This window comes from Pelecanus crispus, chromosome 1, assembly GCF_030463565.1.
Source record: "Pelecanus crispus isolate bPelCri1 chromosome 1, bPelCri1.pri, whole genome shotgun sequence".
NCBI classification, from domain to species: domain Eukaryota; kingdom Metazoa; phylum Chordata; class Aves; order Pelecaniformes; family Pelecanidae; genus Pelecanus; species Pelecanus crispus.
Genome location: NC_134643.1, coordinates 178,523,799 through 178,542,375, shown reverse-complemented (window position 1 = coordinate 178,542,375; position 18,577 = coordinate 178,523,799). Strand labels below are relative to the sequence as shown.

The 18,577-nt window shown below is 50.5% G+C and overlaps 1 protein-coding gene across 1 annotated transcript; it reads right to left on the bottom strand.

Moving 5' to 3' along the window:
• Nucleotides 1–5,468: 5,468 nt before the first annotated feature.
• POU4F1 (POU class 4 homeobox 1) lies at nucleotides 5,469–7,562 on the bottom strand. The gene is given in 3 exon segments (XM_075722774.1): nucleotides 5,469–6,177; nucleotides 6,179–6,519; nucleotides 7,440–7,562. Coding segments are annotated over 3 exon segments (1,173 nt in total).
• Nucleotides 7,563–18,577: the final 11,015 nt, after the last annotated feature.

Here is an 18,577-nt window from a genome sequence, read left to right as displayed (position 1 = left end):
AGCATCCCGCGGCCCCTTCCGCCCCCCGCGGAGGCAGCCCCCCCCCAACCCCCCAATCCCAGGAGCGCGGTGGGGGCCCCGCACCGACCGCGCCAAAGCAAAGGCGGAAAGTGCGCGCCCCTGCCCGCCCCTGCCTGCCCCCAGCCGCTGCCTCTCCGCCCGGCGGGGGGTGCAGGTGCCACTTTCTGCTGCCGCTGCTTCTTCACAGGTTCAGACGCGACACCTTATTTTAAATTAACTTTTGAGCCCTGGATTTCCCTCACCCGTCCATGCAAGCATCCAGCCAAGCCACCCACCCGCCTGCCTATCTGCCTGGCCACGATGCAAAGAGACTTCTTTGCAGCGTTACCACCTCGGTCCCATCTCTGGGACCTATATATTCAGCTCACCTATATATTCACCCACTGCTTTTCTCCCAAACTGAGCCTCCTTCAGGTGCGAAGGTGTTGCAAAAGGGGAAAGAAAAAAAAAAAAAAAAAAAAAAAAAAAGCAGCTTTCCAAAAGCGGAAGGGGAAGGAGGGGAAGCGGGGGGGAGAGGGGGGTGTTCCTGCAGCACGCCTCCCATCAAGCTGTCTTGACAACAATTACTAAAGTTTTTAATTAGCCTCTTGTTATAATTCATTTTATTAATTTTCCAAATCTCAGCCCATGAATTATTCACGGCGGCTCCGTAATTGTGTTTGCGGCGGCGGCGGCCCCTCCGCGCCGCCTCTCGCCCCGCGCGGGTCCCCTCCGCGCCCGCGCAGGGGAAGGGGCCCCGGCAGCAGCCGGCTCCCGTGCTTTATCCACTCTTAAATAACATAATTACCGATAATCAGACGCTCGCCTGGCAGGTGGAAACAGGTTCCCAAGCGGATTGGAATTCTGCTGCTGATCTTTTAAAAATCAATTAGGCTTTCCTCCGCTTTGGAATCAGCAGGTAAATATAATAAAGCTTTAAAAAAAAAAAAAAAAAAAAAAAAAGGAGAAGAAAAAAAAAATAGCGCCGGCTGAAAAGCGAGATATAAATAACTGGAGGGATTTAAAATCGTTTGGGAAATGCCAGAATAATACAGGGCAGCAGCGGCGGTATCAAGCTTTATGCGCTCGAGTCGGTCAGAGTTAAAATAATTATCTTTCGACAAATCTATTTCTCTTCGGAGGAAAGGGGGGACATGGGGAGGCGGGGAGGGAGGCACATAAACCATAAAATCTGGGCTGTAGGACACTTCATTCCCCTTCTGGGGAGCCTTTTTACTTGTTGAACCAGGACCGAATTAGTCTTAATATCACAGGAGAGCAAAAATCAATACGATCGTGGCAGTGGGTGTCTGTTACTCACTTATGATGGCCTAATCTAAGTTGAAAGCAATCGGAGAGCAAGTGTTAAGGAGAAATTCCGGGAGTCAGCCCGGGTCTTGCGGACTTAGGACTGGAAAATCACACCAGGAAAACGGCGAGATACCTCAGGTGTGGAGAAAAAGGCCAATTTAAGGGGCGGCGGTACCGGGGGGCCCGGCAAGGGTCACGGGTGCTGAACCACCCGGCAGCCGCCTCGGCCCCTATCACAAGGGGGGTGTGGGGGGAGGTATCTATATTTTTTGTTCACAAATTGCACTTCTGTATGCAGGCGATTGCATACTGTTGGGGAATAAAAGGCGAATATGTGTCCTGCCTCTTCGTCTTTTTTCTTTTACTTTGTTTCTCGGATGCGAAAGTTTTAACAATCCTTAGGTTAGACCTTATAAACACGAATATAAACACTTTTCTTTCTTCCTTCCTTCCTCTCCTCCTTCCTCTCCTCCTTCCTCTCTTCCTTCCTCTCTTCCTTCCTCTCTTCCTCTCTTCCTCTCTTCCTCTCTTTTCTTTTCTTTCCTTCGATATTTTAGTGAGGCATTTATTAAAAAGGCCTCATGAGTATTTTGTGGTTTTACAAACTATTCAGATTCATCCGACGGAAAGCAGGACATTCCGGTTTTGCACAGTTTCCTACCATGAAAAATAGGAAACTCTGCAAAGCTTTTATTTTCACCATCTGTTTTATTAACATATTATTTCTTCTTTGTACTCGATAAGGATTGTACTTATTACAAAACAAACTCTTTAACTTTTCAATACATACATCGGTCATTACTGTATAATACAAATGTGGTATCGCTTGTAACACTTCAACCGTTTGGGGCAGATGAAAAAAACCCCAACATTTGTAATTATTTTTATTTGTTCATTCCTGACTCTCCAAAAATGATATCCGGTAATACTTTTCTATAAAATAATATTTTTACAAATGCATTTATTAAAAATTCTGATGACAGTTCAAGTTAATAACAACAGAAACAAGTCAATTTCCGGTGGACGAGATCTATGGTTTTTTAAAAATAGCTTTAGTGCTTATTTTTTAACATCAACAGTTGTTTAAAATCACAGCTTTTTGAACGTATTATTCTTTTCTGAACATCACGTGTCTTGGTTCACAGATTTACCGGCTAAATTAAAAAGATTTGGCTAAAATATGTCTACAGAAGAAATAATCCCAGCTATAAGTAACTTTTTACATTTGGCATCTGATCTAGTCACAGGTCATCAGAAAATAGAAAGAGGTTCTTTGATCACTTGAAGCAGTAGGTGGCATCCTATACGTTCCTAATGAACAATTGCATTTACAACATAAGGAGAGATCAGTTTAGGATTTTCATATTTATTAACCCAAAATAAAAATAAAGTATCTTGTTACATAATTAAGTGCAATTAGGCCAGTCAGAACAACATATAAACCTGAAACCACCCAAGCTTTTCTTCTTTATACATATTTTTGTAGGTGCATAATCCCTTCCAGCAAGCTGAAAAGAAATACTTCAGAAGTCCTTCTTAAAATTTTACTTTGATTTATATTCTGCAGTTATAGAATAAACTTCAAGAAACACACGCAGCTAATATATAGTTAATTTTATTCAGAGCACCGATTTTCACATAAGAGCTATCTCAAAGTAATGATTTCTGGATTTAGCAGAAAAATACATCTCTCACTATTTTTTTTTTTTTTTTGGTAGAATTAGTCTTATCGTCTAACGGCCATACCTTGAATTTACTAGCCGTATCTCGGAAATATTTTTTTTCTTTTTTTAAATGCACCCAATAATAATAACTATTCTGTTTTCACGTTTGTTTTATTTGTAAGTATGCTGGGACGCATCTCCCTGTTGTATTTTGGCGTACAGAAATATTTCTGATAGAAATAAAAGTAATAGAGTAAAGACACAACCAAGGAGAAAGCTCAGCAAACATACATGACAGGTAGATAATTCAGTGAGACATTTCAGGATCCACACGTGGTTGCAGTTTGTAACCTTTTTTTTTTTTTTTTGTGCATTAAAGAAAATATTTACAATCGTCTTTCTTCTTTTTTTTTTTTTTCCTCTTTTTTTTTTTCCTCTTTTAATTCTAAATACAAGAACGTGACAAGAATGTTTGTGTTTTCGGTGAAAACAGGCAGTTAAACTGTGAAATTACACCATCCACAAAAGATTCTACCAGAAGCTAGTCTATTTAGTGCTCAGTTTCAAAATGCATAGAATGTTTGCGCTGCAAACAATGATACACAAAATAATAATAATAATATTAATAATAATAGCAATAATAATAATCATAAAATAAATAGTTAAATAAATAAATAAATTATATCGAGACTTTGTCACGGATCTTTCTATGCCTTTTTTTCCTTTTCTTTCTTTCTTTTTTTTCTTTTTTTTTTTTTTTTTTTTTAGGTCATGCATAATTTCAGTCTATTGGGGTTTTTTTAATTTATTTAAACGGGAGGGTATTTTCTTTTTTTTTTTTCTTTTCCCAAATTCCTTGTCACTTGAAAGCCTTAACAGTCCTTCGGTTACAGCCAAAGCCAGCAATGGCTTCTGCACGTAGCTGGCGTTTTTACCTAACGAGCTCTGATCATTTTTTTTTTTTTTTTTCCCCAATCCGCGAGACATATGATGCACCTTGATTATTATTAGTAGTAGTACCAGCATCGTTACTACGGAATAACATCATCGCTTCCAATCCGGGAGACTGTGATAGTGCAAATTGAAACACGCCCCCCCCCCCCCCCCCCCCAAGCCATCCTCTACCTAACGTTTATTATTTACAATAAACGACTTTGAAGCCCAAATGGGGTTTTTGCGTGTTTGTTCCCAACATGCGGAGCCCCCAGAAACAAATGTCATTCCAAACCCCGCGCTGGCCATTTCTTTTGCCCTCCTGGGCGCAGTAACCCCCAGCCCCCGGAGGAAAGCAAGGCGGGACCTTTTTCCCACCGCAGCCCGGGGCTAAGCTAGATCCCGCAGATTTGGTAGGGATGCCGGGGGGCATGGGGTGGGGAGGGGGGGCGAGGGAGGGGAGAGGACATAACCACGAGCCTCAATGAAATCTGAACGCATTCTTTCGGAAAGCACCCCTGCTTTTGGGTTTGGCATCTATCTCCGGACACCTCCCCGCAGAGACAGGGAGCTGCCTTTAGCCATAGGTGGAAACGCAAAAGCACGCAGGGCGAGGGAAGAGAAACAAAGGGGCTGTGGAGTTAACTTTTTTTGTTTGTTTTCCTTGAGCTAGCTAGGATTACTGAGGCAAGAGCGGGGAGGAAAGGGACCGCTCCCGAGCCTCCGGGGGCCCGGCTGCCCCGCCGGGCTGAGGCCGCCTGCCCCGGCCCCGCTCTCACCGCTCCCCCGGCACAGACAAGAGCCGTCTCCAAAGCCTCGCGAAAAAACCGCATTCGAGGGAAAAACGAACGAACGAACAAACAAAACCCCAAACAAAACAAACCAAAGCGCCCCCAAACTCCAAAACCAAGCCAAGCAAAGAAAAAGACGCGCGACCCGCCCCCCCCCCCCCCCCGAAACCAAACCACCGCCGTCCTCATTCATTACCAAGCCAGGGAAAAAGAAAGAAAACCAGAAAGTAATGAAAAGAGACCCGAACCAAACGTAGCATCGTCACCGACAGTTTCGCCTTCCCGGTTTGTTGGTCGGTTTTGTTTTCCTTCGGAAAGTTGTGACTTATGTTGCTCGGTTTGTGGTTGTTGCTGTCACGGTATTTATTGGTGTGTGTCTGTGTGTGTTTACGCTTTAAGTTGCTCTTTCTCCCGCTTTCTGTCGGGGGGTGGGGGGGGGGGGCAGAGGGGTTGGGGACGGGGCCGCAGAAGCGACCCCCACGGGTTCCTAGAGCGTTTTTACCTCCTCTCTCCTCCTTCTTCTCGTTGGTGTCCCGGTGTCTTTTTGTTTTAATAATTGATAGCGCAACCACCCCTCCCCAAGCGCGCCCCCCCCCTCCCTCTCCCCGCTCATCGAGTAGTTCGCGTTTAATTTCTACATCGTCCCTCGGTCCCCGGGAGCGTCCCACGGCGTCTCGGGCGACGGCGGCGGTGGGGGGGCTTCCCCCGCGGCCCCGGCCCGGCCCCCCCCCGGTGCCCCCGGTGCCAGGGCCGCCCCTCCCGCCCGCCCCTAGTAGGTGGCGGAAAATTTCATCCGTTTCTGCTTCTGTCTCTGGTTGCAAAACCAAACCCGCACCACGTTCTTTTTGAGGTCCAATTTCTCGGCGATGGCGGCGATCTTCTCGGAGGAGGGCCGGGGCTGGACGGCGAAGTAAGCCTCCAGGGAGCGTTTCTCCGGGGCGGCGATGGAAGTCCGCTTGCGCTTCTTCTCGCCCCCGTTGAAGAGCTCGGGCTTGTTCATTTTTTCCCGCTGGGCGCCCTCGGCCTCCTCCAGCCAGGCCTGCAGGATGGGCTTGAGGGCGATCATGTTGTTGTGGGAGAGGGTGAGGGACTCGAAGCGGCAGATGGTGCTCTGGCTGAGGGAGCCCACCCCCGGGATCTTCAGGTTGGCCAGCGCCGAGCCCACGTCGGCCTGGGTCACCCCCAGCTTGATGCGGCGCTGCTTGAAGCGCTCGGCGAAGGCCTCCAGCTCCCGCGGGTCCGTGTCCGAGTCGCAGATGGAGGCCAAGCCGGCCGCCCCCACCACGGCCGCCGCCGAGGCCACCTGCCCCGCCGCCCCGTGGTGCGCGGCCACCAGCCCCGGGTGCGGCAGCCCCGACGGCATGTTCATGGCGGCCGGGTGCGAGAGGTGGCCCAGGCCGTGCATGTGCGAGTGCGGGTGGGCCGAGGTGGAGATGAGGCCGCCGCCGCCCCCGCCGCCGCCGCCGCCGCCGCCCCCCGCCGCCGCCGGCCCCGCCGCCGCCGCCGCCCGCCCCGTCGTGGCCGCCGCCGCCGCCGCCTCCGCCGCCTCCGCCGGGCATGAGCGCCAGGGAGGGGGAGGTGATGTGGTCGAGGAGGTCGCCGGGCTCCAGCGCCTGGTGGTGGTGGTGGTGGTGGTGGTGGTGGTGCGCCAGGGGCACGGTGGAGGTGGAGGTGCAGGGCACGCTGTTCATGGTGTGGTAGGTGGCGTCCGGCTTGAAGGGGTGGCTCTTGCCCTGCGAGACGGCGATGTCGACGGCGGCCAGAGCCTCGGCCCGCGCCAGCAGGGTCTCATCGAGGCTGGCGAAGATATTGCTCTGCAGCTGCAAGGGACACAAAACAGAGCGGGGCGCGGGGAGAGGAGGGCAGGCGGGCGCCGGGGCGGGGGGCAGAGCGGGGGCGCAGCCACGAGGGGGAAGGAAGCGTGGGGTTGCGGGAGGGACGGGGTGGAGGGGGGAGAAGAGAGAGGTGGGCGAAGTTGGGGTGACCGTGCGGGGGGAGCCGGCAGCAGTGCGCGCGTGTAAAGGGGTACCGGTGTGGGGGGAAGAGCCAAGTGGATGGGGGGAAGCGGGGTGTAGCAGGAGACAGCACGGGGAAGTGAGGGGAAATAGGGGACGGGGTGGAATAACGAGGGGGGGGGGGGGAAGGAGGAGGGGGAGCAAAAGAGGAAAAGAAGAACCGAAGAGTAGAAAGGGCAGAGGCAGCCGGGGGGGAATCCGAAAAAGAGAGGACGGGGGTGCGAAGGTAACAAATAAATGAAAAGAAAGGAAAAAAAAAAAAAAGAAAGAAAGAAAGAAAGAAAAAGAGAAAGGAGGAGAAGGAGGAGAAGAAGAAATGGATCTGTAACTCTCAGCTGGGGAATTGTGTCAAACACAAGAGCACATAAAGCGCATTCGTTTTCAGAGGCCGAGTCATAAAAATTAATACAGAAAGTGGATGAAGTCGGAGACTCGTGTGAACACCGCTTTCAAAAAAGATCACAGGCGCTCAGATGATTGCAGAGGAAGACATGAAAAAAACATTAAGCGCCGCTTGTCAAAATGTGCCTCGCAGCGGTTTTTTTATTAATGCACATACACATACATGCAGTATACAGAAAAGAGAGAGAGAGGGAGGGAGGGAGGAAGAAAGAGTGTGTGCGTGTGCGTGAGAGAGAGAGAGAGAGAGAGAGAAAGAAAGAAAGAAGGAAAGAAAGAAGGAAAGAAAGAAAGAAAGAAGAGAGCTGCAGCTGCCTGTCCCTTACCGGTGGAGTTGGTAGACATGCTCTTCTTATTGCTTCCGAGCTGGAGTGTAGAGAGGGGTATTTGTGCTCAGGTAGGGTGGGATGCATGGCAAAATGCGGCTGTTTGCTGTTCATGGACATCATCTTGAAGGCTTGGCATGTAAATCCACAAACACTCCTAAAGTCGGGGGAAAAGTGCTCTCCCGGCGCTCTCCTCCCGCCGGGGGAAGGCGCGGACGGCGGCGGACGGCGGTGGCGGAGCCGGTGGCGGCGATGCCGCAGCGGACCCTGCCCCCGCCGCCGCCGCTGCCGCGGTGGCCGGGGCTGGGCTGGCTGGGTGAGCGGGCGGCGAGGCTCCCTCCGGCCCCCGCCGTCTCACTCCTCTGCCTGCCGCTGCCCGGCGCCGGGCGCGCTGCGCTGCGCTCTGCCCGCACCTGAGCCCCGCATCCCGTGGCTACCGCCGGGCGGGCTCTCGCGAGAGCGCGGCGGCTCCGGCTTTGACAGGCATCAGCTGTCTCCCCCCCTTCCTCCTCCTCCTCCTCCTCCTCCTCCTCCGCCCTCTCCTCCTCCTCCTCCTTTTCCTCCCGCCGCCGCCCCCGCTCCCTGCCTCCCCGCGCCTTGTTGCATCTCCCGCAGCCCTCGCCCGTCTCTGCGGGGCGGCGGCGGCGGCGGCGCCGCTCTTATAGCGGGGCCCCGCCGAGCAGCGGGCGCCTGCCGCACCCGCGGCCGCCACACGTGCGCGCTGCGCGGCCGCCGGCGCGGCCCGGGGCGCCCCGACGGGGCGGGGATGGGCGGCGGGGCGCGGGGGGCGGCGGGCGCCCCCGGGGCGGGGCCGACGGCCGGGGCTGCGGGCGGGCGCCCCTTGCCCGCCCTCGGAGCGGCGGGGCGAGGCCCAGCCCTCGGCGCCGAAACGCGAAGGCGGGAGGCGAGCCGGCGCCGGGGACCCTCAGCCGGCGGAAAAGGGGCGCCCTCCGGCCGCGCCCCGCTGCTTTCCCGAATGGCGTCGGCTCCCCCGCGCTGCCGGACCTTGGCTGGAAGCCCTCAGGGGCTACCGGTGTCCCCGGGCCTGCGCCGCCGCCCCGCCCCGCCCCGCCCCGCGCCGCGCCGTGTCCCTGCCGCTGCCCCCGCGCCCGGCAACGGCCGCTGCGCCCGCCGGCACCGCGTGCTCTCCGCGCGGGGGGCGCCGCCGAGGCCAACCGGAGCATCGCCCCCGGCCGGCCCGCCCCGCCGGCTCGCCGCCCTGCTCTGGCGCAGAAAGCAGTCACCAACACCATTTTCTTTTGCTTGCTTGCTTGCTTTCTCTCTCTTTCCTTCCTTTCCTTCCTTTCCTTCCTTTCCTTCCTTTCCTTCCTTCCTTTTCTTCCTTTTCTTCCTTTTCTTCCCTTCCTTCCTTCCTTCCTTCCTTCCTTCCTTCCTTCCTTCCTTCCTTCCTTCCTTCCTTCCTTCCTTCCTTCCTTCTCTCTTCTTTCTCTCTTTCTCTCTTTCTCTCTTTCTTTTTCTCTTTCCTTCCTTCCTTCCTTCCTTCCTTCCTTCCTTCCTTCCTTCCTTCCTTCCTTCCTTCTTCCTTCCTTCTCTCTTCTTTCTCTCTTTCTCCTCTTTCTCTCTTTCTTTTTCTCTTTCCTTCCTTCCTTCCTTCCTTCCTTCCTTCCTTCCTTCCTTCCTTCCTTCCTTCTCTCTTCTTTCTCTCTTTCTCTCTTTCTCTCTTTCTTTTTCTCTTTCTTTCCTTCCTTCCTTCCTTCCTTCCTTCCTTCCTTCCTTCCTTCCTTCCTTCCTTCCTTCCTTCCTTCCCTCTCCCTTCTTTCTCTCTTTCTCCTCTTTCTCTCTTTCTTTTTCTCTTTCCTTCCTTCCTTCCTTCCTTCCTTCCTTCCTTCCTTCCTTCCTTCCTTCCTTCCTTCCTTCCTTCCTTCTCTCTTCTTTCTCTCTTTCTCCTCTTTCTCTCTTTCTTTTTCTCTTTCCTTCCTTCCTTCCTTCCTTCCTTCCTTCCTTCCTTCCTTCCTTCCTTCCTTCCTTCCTTCCTTCCTTCCTTCCTTCCTTCCCTCTCCCTTCTTTCTCTCTTTCTCTCTTTCTCTCTTTCTCTCTTTCTCTCTTTCTCTCTTTCTCTCTTTCTCTCCTTCCTTCCTTCCTTCCTTCCTTCCTTCCTTCCTTCCTTCCTTCCTTCCTTCCTTCCTTCCTTCCTTCCTTCCTTCCTTCCTTCCTTCCTTCCCTCTCCCTTCTCTCTTTTCTCTCTTTTCTCTCTTTTCTCTCTTTCCTTCCCTCCTTCCCTCTTTCTCTTTCCCTCTCTCTCTTCCTTTCCATCTTCCTCTTCCTTTCTCTCTCTTTTTGTGCTTTCCTTCTTTCCCCCGTCTTTCTCTTGCTATCCAGGTACTTTTTATGCAACAAACGAGTCAATTCCATCTTATAAAAGCAGGGGGGGAAAAAAAGGAAAAGGTAGTCTGCAGAAATGTTTTATTTTCTTTTTTTTCTCTTTCTTTCTGTCTTTCTGTCTGTCTTACTCTTCTCTCTTCTTTCTCTCTCTCTTCTGTGGTTTATTCTTGGAATACTTCTGCATTTGAATGAAATGGTTAGGGAGTGACACTAGGGTTAATAACGCAGGGCCGTTTTTATGAGTGATTCGGGGTTACTGTCCCGTTTTAGAGCAGATTTTTTTGGTTTTTTTTCCTTTTAGCTGCTTATGAAGTTGGAGGCAAAACTGTCGAAGGAGTGAATCTGCTACTGTGCCTGTTGGGATTAGTGTGAATCTCCAGGGAACGGCCCCCCCCCCCGGTGAATCCTGTCCCCTGGGGCACGCTGGAGCCGTCCCTCGGTGGCCGAGCGGATGCCGCCGGGTTGGTTTCAGCAGGGCTGCAGGCAGGCAGGCAGGCAGCGGGGTGTTTGGATCAGGGCTGTGACAGCCTCGGAGTGCATCGGAATTGCTCTGCTGCTCCTGAACGCCTCTTATTTATGCGCATAAACGCAGCCGAGAGGGCACGCAGGCACACACACACACAGAGCACACACCACAACCCCAGGTGAAGTCCACATTTGTCTTCATAAGCCCTTCCCCAGCTCCCCATCCAGTCCGGGGGGGAAGGAGGGAACGGCTGCCAATTACTTGGGCGAAAGGGAGCCAGGTCTCCATCCATTACCGCGTCCCCTGGGGTGCCCGAATGCAACTTCGGCTCTGGGGGGGGGTGAACTTGAAACTGAAAGACACTGCACTGAAGCGCGGTTGGGCTCTCCTTATTTATCGAAATCATTGCATCAGAATAGCCAAATCATAGTTCATGTGCATTTCTTTCTTTCCTTTTTTTTTTTTTTTTTTAATTTTTAAAAGCCATATGACTTATTCCAGCTATTTCTAAGCTACCATGCCTTCTAAGCAGAAAGCCTCCTGGGGAAGGGATGGAGAGGAAGAGGAAAGTGGCAGACACCGCCGCTTTTCGCCAAGGTGCTGAGAAGCGACCAGCTCCGGGAGGAAGGCCCGAGCAGGCTGCCTTTCCCTCCCCGCGGCGAAAAGCCGGGCAGCGGCACCCGCAGAGCGGGGCTCCCCGGCGGCTCCCGGCGGGGAGGGGGGCGGGAAGCCGGGCTCACTTGCTCGCCCACTGGAGGAGTGGGATGCTCCACTGGAGTGGGATGCGTGGGATGCTGCTCCGCCCGGGATGCGTGGGTGTTTGCCTGCGTGTCTCTGCGCGGCCCCGGCTGGCTGGGACGCTGTCAGGCCAAGTTCCCCGGGTTTCCCTAAGGGAAAGGCTGGGAGCAAGGGGAAATCGTGCAAGCGGCGACAAAGGCCACCCGGGGGGGTGTGCGGATTTCTAGGCTAAGCGGTGACCCGCCTTCCCCCCCGCGGGCCAGCGGGCTTGCTTTGCCGGGGTCCCTAACCTCTGGAAGAGGTCGGAGGGGCTGGGGGGGGGGGTCTACACTACAGCCCTAGGTCGAGGAGGCGAAGACCTCCAGATGTTCTAAGGGTCTTCTGGGGGCGGGGATGGGCACGTTGTCTCTGCAGCTCGCGCTGTGCATCCTGCTTGGATTCTCTTCGGTTTGGCAAAGCGGGGCTGAAGTCGTCCCGCCCGGCTGGAGAGCCCCCCCCCCCCCCCTCCCCTTGCCAAGGTGCTCCTTCACTAAAAGCGCCCGGGATCACCGCGGCGGCCCGGGGGTGACTGCGTGCGGCGGGACGGACGGACACACAGCCTCCGGACCCCGGGGAGGCGTCGGGCTGCTGCCGGCTCCCGCCTGGTCCCTCTGCTGCCCCCGGGGGCAGAAGCTGCGGCGGGGGGGGGGGGTCGCAGCCACCTTTTCTCATCTTTCAGAGGTGCCAAGAGGTGAGGGTAGAGGCCACGGGGCGCAGAGGATTTTTTGCAGGCACCGTTCGCTCCGTCGCTTATCAAACCCGAGAGGAAAAACTTTCTTTCGCAGTCCTTGGGACCCTTTTTTTTTTTTTTTTTTTTTTTTTCCTTTTTTCCCCTCTCCTTTTTGGAAGAGGGGAAGCGCTAACCTTTAAAACAACGCTTAAAATTGCAGCCCCTCCTGATGCTGCCCCCACCGCTGCCGTGCTGCAACCGGTCTCCACTGCCCCCCCTGCCCCAGGGAGCGCGGGGGCTGCTGCCCGGGGGGGTCCCCAGGGCTGGCCGAGGACCAGCCCCCCCTTGTCACCAGCCCCCGGCGGCCCCCCCCTGCCCGCCACACACAGCCGGCTCCCCGGGAAGAGGGCTTGAGCCAGGCTTAGCATCGCGCGGGCCTGGTAATAGATTTTATCTTAATGTTCGCTGTTATTTCTATTCCTCGTGGGTACGTCCAGCCTCATGAATACTGATGGCAATAAACTCGCAGGCGTTGAGGGGCGAGTTCATTGCAGATACGACCGTGCTGTAGCCCTACTTTTATGGCCCAAGATGCTCAATAAAGCGAGGGAGGCATATATATATATATATTTAACGCATTTACTTGTCTCCCGTAGTTTTCTCCAGCTTCAAATGCAAGAAATAGGCAGATTTCCTTAATTGACTGAACTGCCTATCTCGAGAAAGTAATAAAGTAACCCCTTATTCCCACAGTGAAACGATTTATAAATTAATTACTGTAACCCATTGTATTTGATTTCTCTTTTTAGGATTCCCCAAAGATGAATACACTAAAGCTTGGGATATTAAGTATTAACGTCTGATCATAGTTTGCTATACATCCCGACTTTAAAAAAAAAAAAAAGTTAATGTCGAGCTTATAGAACCGCTCACTCTAAACCCTCTGGATATTTTTTTCACCAAACGTTAGCTTTACATTTTTTAGTCGCGGTATTTGTCCTACCCTGAGTGTCAGTGAAAGCACTGAGAGAAAACCTACAGTACACGTGTTATTTGGTGAAGTTCACGGAAAGTCAATATCCCATTTAGTGTAAAAGCTATTTTCCCTTTAGATGATAAAAATCAACCTTCAGAAGAAAAAAAAAAAAGCAAGCAACCAACCCTCTGGGTGAATGCACAAAAAGTGTTTCCATGTCCTAATGAGGACTTTCTTTACATCAGCAAAGACCTGCTAATTACTGATGTACAAGCCGCAATAATTGCTTTTGCAACCAAAGTGTAGAATGTTGTCATATTAAAAATTGAAGCGCTTGATGGTGATTTAAGTCCCAAGGTAGTTCACAACGTCCCCTTTCGGGAAAGCAAGGAGACGGGAGGAGCCAGGCAGAGGTCCGGCGGAAAATGCTGCAGGTCCTGTTGCCAGTGAAGTTTCCCGCTCTTTCTTTTAAGTGATGCGGAGGAATTAAAAAGCACACCGAGAAACCCCTCCGGCAAAAACACCTCCCAGACCATGCTCGCTTTCCACACCGCGGGCAAACCGGTTGCTGGCTTTCACCCGCGCCCGCGGTCGCGCCCGCTCCCAGGACGCCAAATTTCGATGGGGTAGCCGAAAATCGCTGCCTTCCTCCCCTCCGAAAGACCCGGAGGGGGCTCGGAAGGGGCAAGGGACGGTCGTCAGCCGAGTGTCACCGCGCTCCGGGGTGCGCTCGGCTGCCAAAACCGGGAGCGGAGCGCTCGCCCCCCGCCCCCCCCCCCCGCCCCGCCCCCGCGCGAATCAAAGCACCTTCCGAGGGGCTGGGAAGTAGTTGCCTTGTCATGTAACACATTGCCCTGATTTATTATAAAATTTTAACGAAATCATGCATATTTTAACAGCCTTTAATCACTGCATGAAAATTTAATTCATGAACTGTAGCGCGTTTAAATAAATGAAGTGTTAATTCATTAGGATTAATTAATTTGTTAAAGGATTGTGTGCAAGGTTAAGGTGGAAGAAAAACTCTTTGTTAGTTTCGCGTCTTAATCACCGGGTTTTGTTAGTAGTGAAGGGGGGAGGAGGGAGGAAAACCCACGAGGAGGGTTTGCGTGGGGCGGGGGAGCCCTGGGAAGGGCAGCGGGGGTGGGGGGAGGGAAACCTCGGCCTCCCCCGGCCTTTTTTTCGGAGCTGGGGTCGGGCGGGCCCGCGGTGGGGCCCGGGCCGGTTAATTAACTCAATCCTAGCCGAGCAGATGGAGGCGGGCGCCGGGGAGCCCCCGGCGGGTTGGGATGGTGGCAGGCGCATCCCCTCGCCGCCCCCCGGGCAGGGGGTGAGGCTGGCAGCCAGCGCCAGCACATCTCTCCCCAAAATTTGGAGATAGCTCTAAGCCGGCCGGGGGAAAAAAAAAAAAAAACCAAACCATCACCGACGTCGTCTTCTGACTGAGGTCTGGATCGCAGCGAAGCCGCTGCTCCGGGCGCGACCCCGGCCCTCAGAGGTGCTTCAAGGGGGGGGGTGGGGGGGGGGTGACCCGGGAGAGGGACAGGGACCTCTCTCATCCGTGCCCGGTCCCCGGGCCTGGCCGGCACATTTTGGCGGCATGAAAGCGGCACCCGGTGACTTGGTTTGTGGGCATCAGGTGCGAGCAGCAGCCGCCTGACGGATTTTGACATTGTCCGTCTGGCTTCTCTGAAAAACAGCAGACAGCACCCACACAGCTTGTAAGAGCACTAGAGAGGAGACCGCGCTTTCTACCGAGAAAAAGCTGAAAAAAATATCAGGAATACTAAACTTCATTTGTTTTTCAGCCCTGTCTCAACCTCCCCTGCCAGCTCCCACTCCATTCGCGACAGCCAAAGCACACGCAGGCTTTCCTCCACGCCAGCTGTGCTTTTCCCTCCGTGCTTCAGCTAATGATGGCTTTTCCAGCTAGAGCTAAGGGACACTGAGGCACTAGCTCGACGTCGGGCCACGAAGGCAGACAGGCAGGTCGCCCCTGTAAAAGCTCAGGCCTAACAAGCTGGTGGCTCGTCACAGCGGTGCAGGACTGCTGCAAGGGACCAAAGCGCGGGAAGGGCCAGACCTGGATCAGTAGCCAGAGGGGATTGCTTATCACCTCTGCAGGCAATCCTCGGAAAAACCGTGAACCCCCATATCAAGTTACTTGGGAGCTGCTTTTCCTCTCAATCCAAACCTGGGAGGGGAAAAGCCTTCGTCTACTCACATGCGACGGTCCTATGCCAAAAGCAGCAAGGAAGGAGTGTCATCTTTGCAGTTTGCGAAACATTTACCGTACAGCCCAGAAGAGGTGTGTAAAGACTGTTTTTTAAACCTGTGGCTGATAGAAAGCCAGAGGCAGGACTTCGATGCTGTACATGAACTGGGATCAGACTTAGTCGGTTTAAACTGCCCTTAAATGACATTATTTGGTGAGGGAAACAGTTGTGAAATGAAGAAGCGCGAAGGAACGGAGACGCAAGTTAGCACACCTTGTATTGTGTATACAAGCTACGCATTGTCCTTCTTGCCCCCTTTTTAAAGATATTTTTAAAAGAGACAATAAAGCATATTCAAAACCAAACACGGCCCAAGTCAGTATCAGCTGCTGGCAGAGCGAGCTGTTCCAGCAGCCTTTCATCTGAGGAAGCAATAGCAAGCAGGACCAGGCTCTCACAAGGCCTTCAGGGAATCACGGACAAGCAGGTCACTTGCCAGACTGCGTGTAGGTAAAACTGCCTGCAATGAAGTGAAAACCTGACCCCGGCGTTCTTGCTCTTAGGTGTAAGCCAACAGATTTCACTGGCAATGAACAGAGGCTGGTAGCAATCTCACTCTCCTGTGTCACCAATACTCCTGGAGAGCATTCTCCTTGTGTTACAACCTGCAAGTTGCTTCGTATTTAGTACAGTAAGTATTATTAGATGAAGTAAAAATTTTACGAGCTATTAAATATCATTATACACCACAGATCTCATCTCTACATCACTCTGAAATATCTATTGTCTTAATCAAAGTTGTAATAGTTAAGTTTCAGACCTTGTATATTCTAATTCTACATTACTACATAACTAGGTAACTATCATAAAAAATTTACAGCACTGAGCTCTCATTTAGGCTCTTCTATTCAGAGAGCATGGTAAGTGCAGCAAGAGATAAAGCAAGCACAGCATTGACTGAATGCAGCCTGGACAACTGAAATGCCATGTATGGCCAACAAATTCGTAACTGAAGAAACCCCATTCATTACATATAGCTTAAATTTTTAAGTTGATATTGCACCCAACCACTCTGTCAAACTTTAAGCCAAAAGCAATACAATCTGCATTAACCAAATAAAATGCAGAATCTAGAGTGTGGCAGCTGTTTTAAAGGCACTTCATCAAAAAAAACCCCCAAACCAACACCCCCCCTCCCAACACCAAACCAAACCAAACCAAACCAAACCAAACCCCAGCCAAACAAAACAAGACTAAGATACAAGGATTCAGATCTGTTTCAGCTTTACAACTTGTGAATCACAAAATGCTCCTACTTATAGCACTGGATGCAATCACAATCTGCTCACTGTATCTGCAGTTGAGATCCGAGGGTACGAGAGAGCTTGGAAATCAAGTAATTGTGGATAACTACGGTAACTTCCTTGCCACAATGTAGGAAGTTACCAGCCTGGAGCTGGGAAGCTGTGGTGACGATCTATGTGCTCCCATGACAGTTCCAAGTGACAAGCCAGTACTTGAACCAGAAATGCCTCACCCTCTGTCCCCACTTGAGAATAAGATACGAAGTTTATGACTTTAATCCTCAGCATTTTTTTTAACCTTAGGCCATTCAAGTTGCATGACACGTAAAATCAAAATATCCATATTGAAAAGCAAGCCCACAAGCAGTGCTCCTGTCCAAAGGACTAGAAAGTAGCATGAAAAAAACCCCAACGTTTTCCTTTATTCTAGTTTGATTTCAGGTACAATACCAGTTGTATTCATGTTTCCATCACTGAAAATTACTCGTGTATCAGAAGTATACCAGAGTATAAAATGAAGCCCATAAATGTACCTCCCTCTAAACCCACAACGAAACAAAACAATGACCTTAACACTTATTTACTGCATATTTGCAATTGCTTTGCAATACAAGTATGTTTTAAGAAAGTACTTGAGATGTATTTGAGAAGCCCTTGCCTCTTCTCCCAAAGGGCTACATCAAGGCAGCGTTTTTTGATTTACCAGTAAAAATAGCCAAATCAAGTAGCAACTCATGTCCAGACGGTTTTGCCAGCTCCCTAATTTCTGAAAAGTACATTAAAATTGAATGACTAGATTTTTCTGTGAAATTCAGGTGGCATACTGAAAGCAGTATATGAAAGCACTATGCCATCCTGCCTGTCACTAGGAAAAGGTCCTTGCATGTATGGCTTGAATGAAGATTTTTTTGGTAAAGCTGTTTCTCAAAAAAATGAACACAGCAATTGGACAGATGCGTGCACACATTAACAATGTGAAACGTAGTTAGTTCTTGTTCAAACTGTTTACAGGACTTAAGTTTACAAAAGATGAGCCAGTGTATTGAAATTTTCCAAGTGGCTATCCCTCTTTTCAATGGGACAAAAGGCAGCATATGGATTTTTCGTATCATAGGTATTGATGAAGCAAGGATGTCTGTTCGTAAGAAATGCCATCAGAAGCCTATACAGAAAGAAAAACCTGCATCTTACAATTAAATATGCCCTTAAAAAACCCTAAACACAATAATGCAAAGAAACCAATTTTGCTCTGCTGCTTAATTAGGTCTCCTGCCTGTAGTAGGCCATCACATTTTGTTGACCTATGCAATACTTTATGGAAGAGTCACCTCCAGAGAGGCCGAAAGCCATTTCCATCAACTGTATCGATGCTGACACTAGAATGGTAATACGTCTAACAAGGAGGAAGAAGGGAGATTTGATTTTTTTGTGAATAAGCTCACATTTATGTTTTATAAAACTTAGACATTTTCCAAATTATGAAAAAAGTTTCCCCATTCTCTTTTTGCTAATTCAATATTTGAGGCAACATCAAGGATTACAGTGCTTATAACATGTTTTATTCAATTCACATAGAAAAGCATGCAGTATTAATGTAAAATGGTACAGTATTAATGTAAAATGTTCAGTGCACATTAGGTAAACAAGTCATTAGCATACAAACCCATTTTTATGGTCTATACAGGCATACAGAAACACATTTAGAATAACAATGCTTTTTGGGAACTAAATTAAAAATTGTGCTTAACTTCAAAAATACAAGCCATGTTTGCAGTGTTAAAGAAGAGACGTTTTCTAAATGAAGTGCTGTAATGCTGAAAAGAAAGAGGCTGCTACCTTACACCCACTTAAAACAAGAGTTTCAGTACAGTACAGTGCTATGAAACAGTCCAAGCAGCAACATTTCCTCTGGGAGGCAAGTTTTATGGCAAAACTGACATTGTTTTATAGCAATTTCATGAATCCATAGGATATATAGCCAGTAGCTGCCTTACATGCACAAAATGTAATCTTTAGGAATGGGAAACGTAACCTTTAAAACAAATTGTTATATAAATGACTGATTTGACAAGACCACTTAAAACTGTCCTGTTCAAGGGAGCCATCAGCTGTGCTCCCAATTGGCAGATCATGTAACCTGAAAACTTAAAAAAACCACCCAAAACCCCAGAACCCCCAAGCAAACAAAATGCCCAGCCAAAGAAAAGAATCTGGAATGGTTCTTCCCTAGAAAAGAGCTTGTAATGGGCAAGGGAATGTTCAGTTTTCACATAGTCGAAAAAGACAGGATCAGATTGCATGGAAGTCATTAAAAATTAAGTTCACCTGTAAATATTAAACATTTGCAGGTTGATGACTTTGAGTCATGTTCGATTTCCAAGCAGAG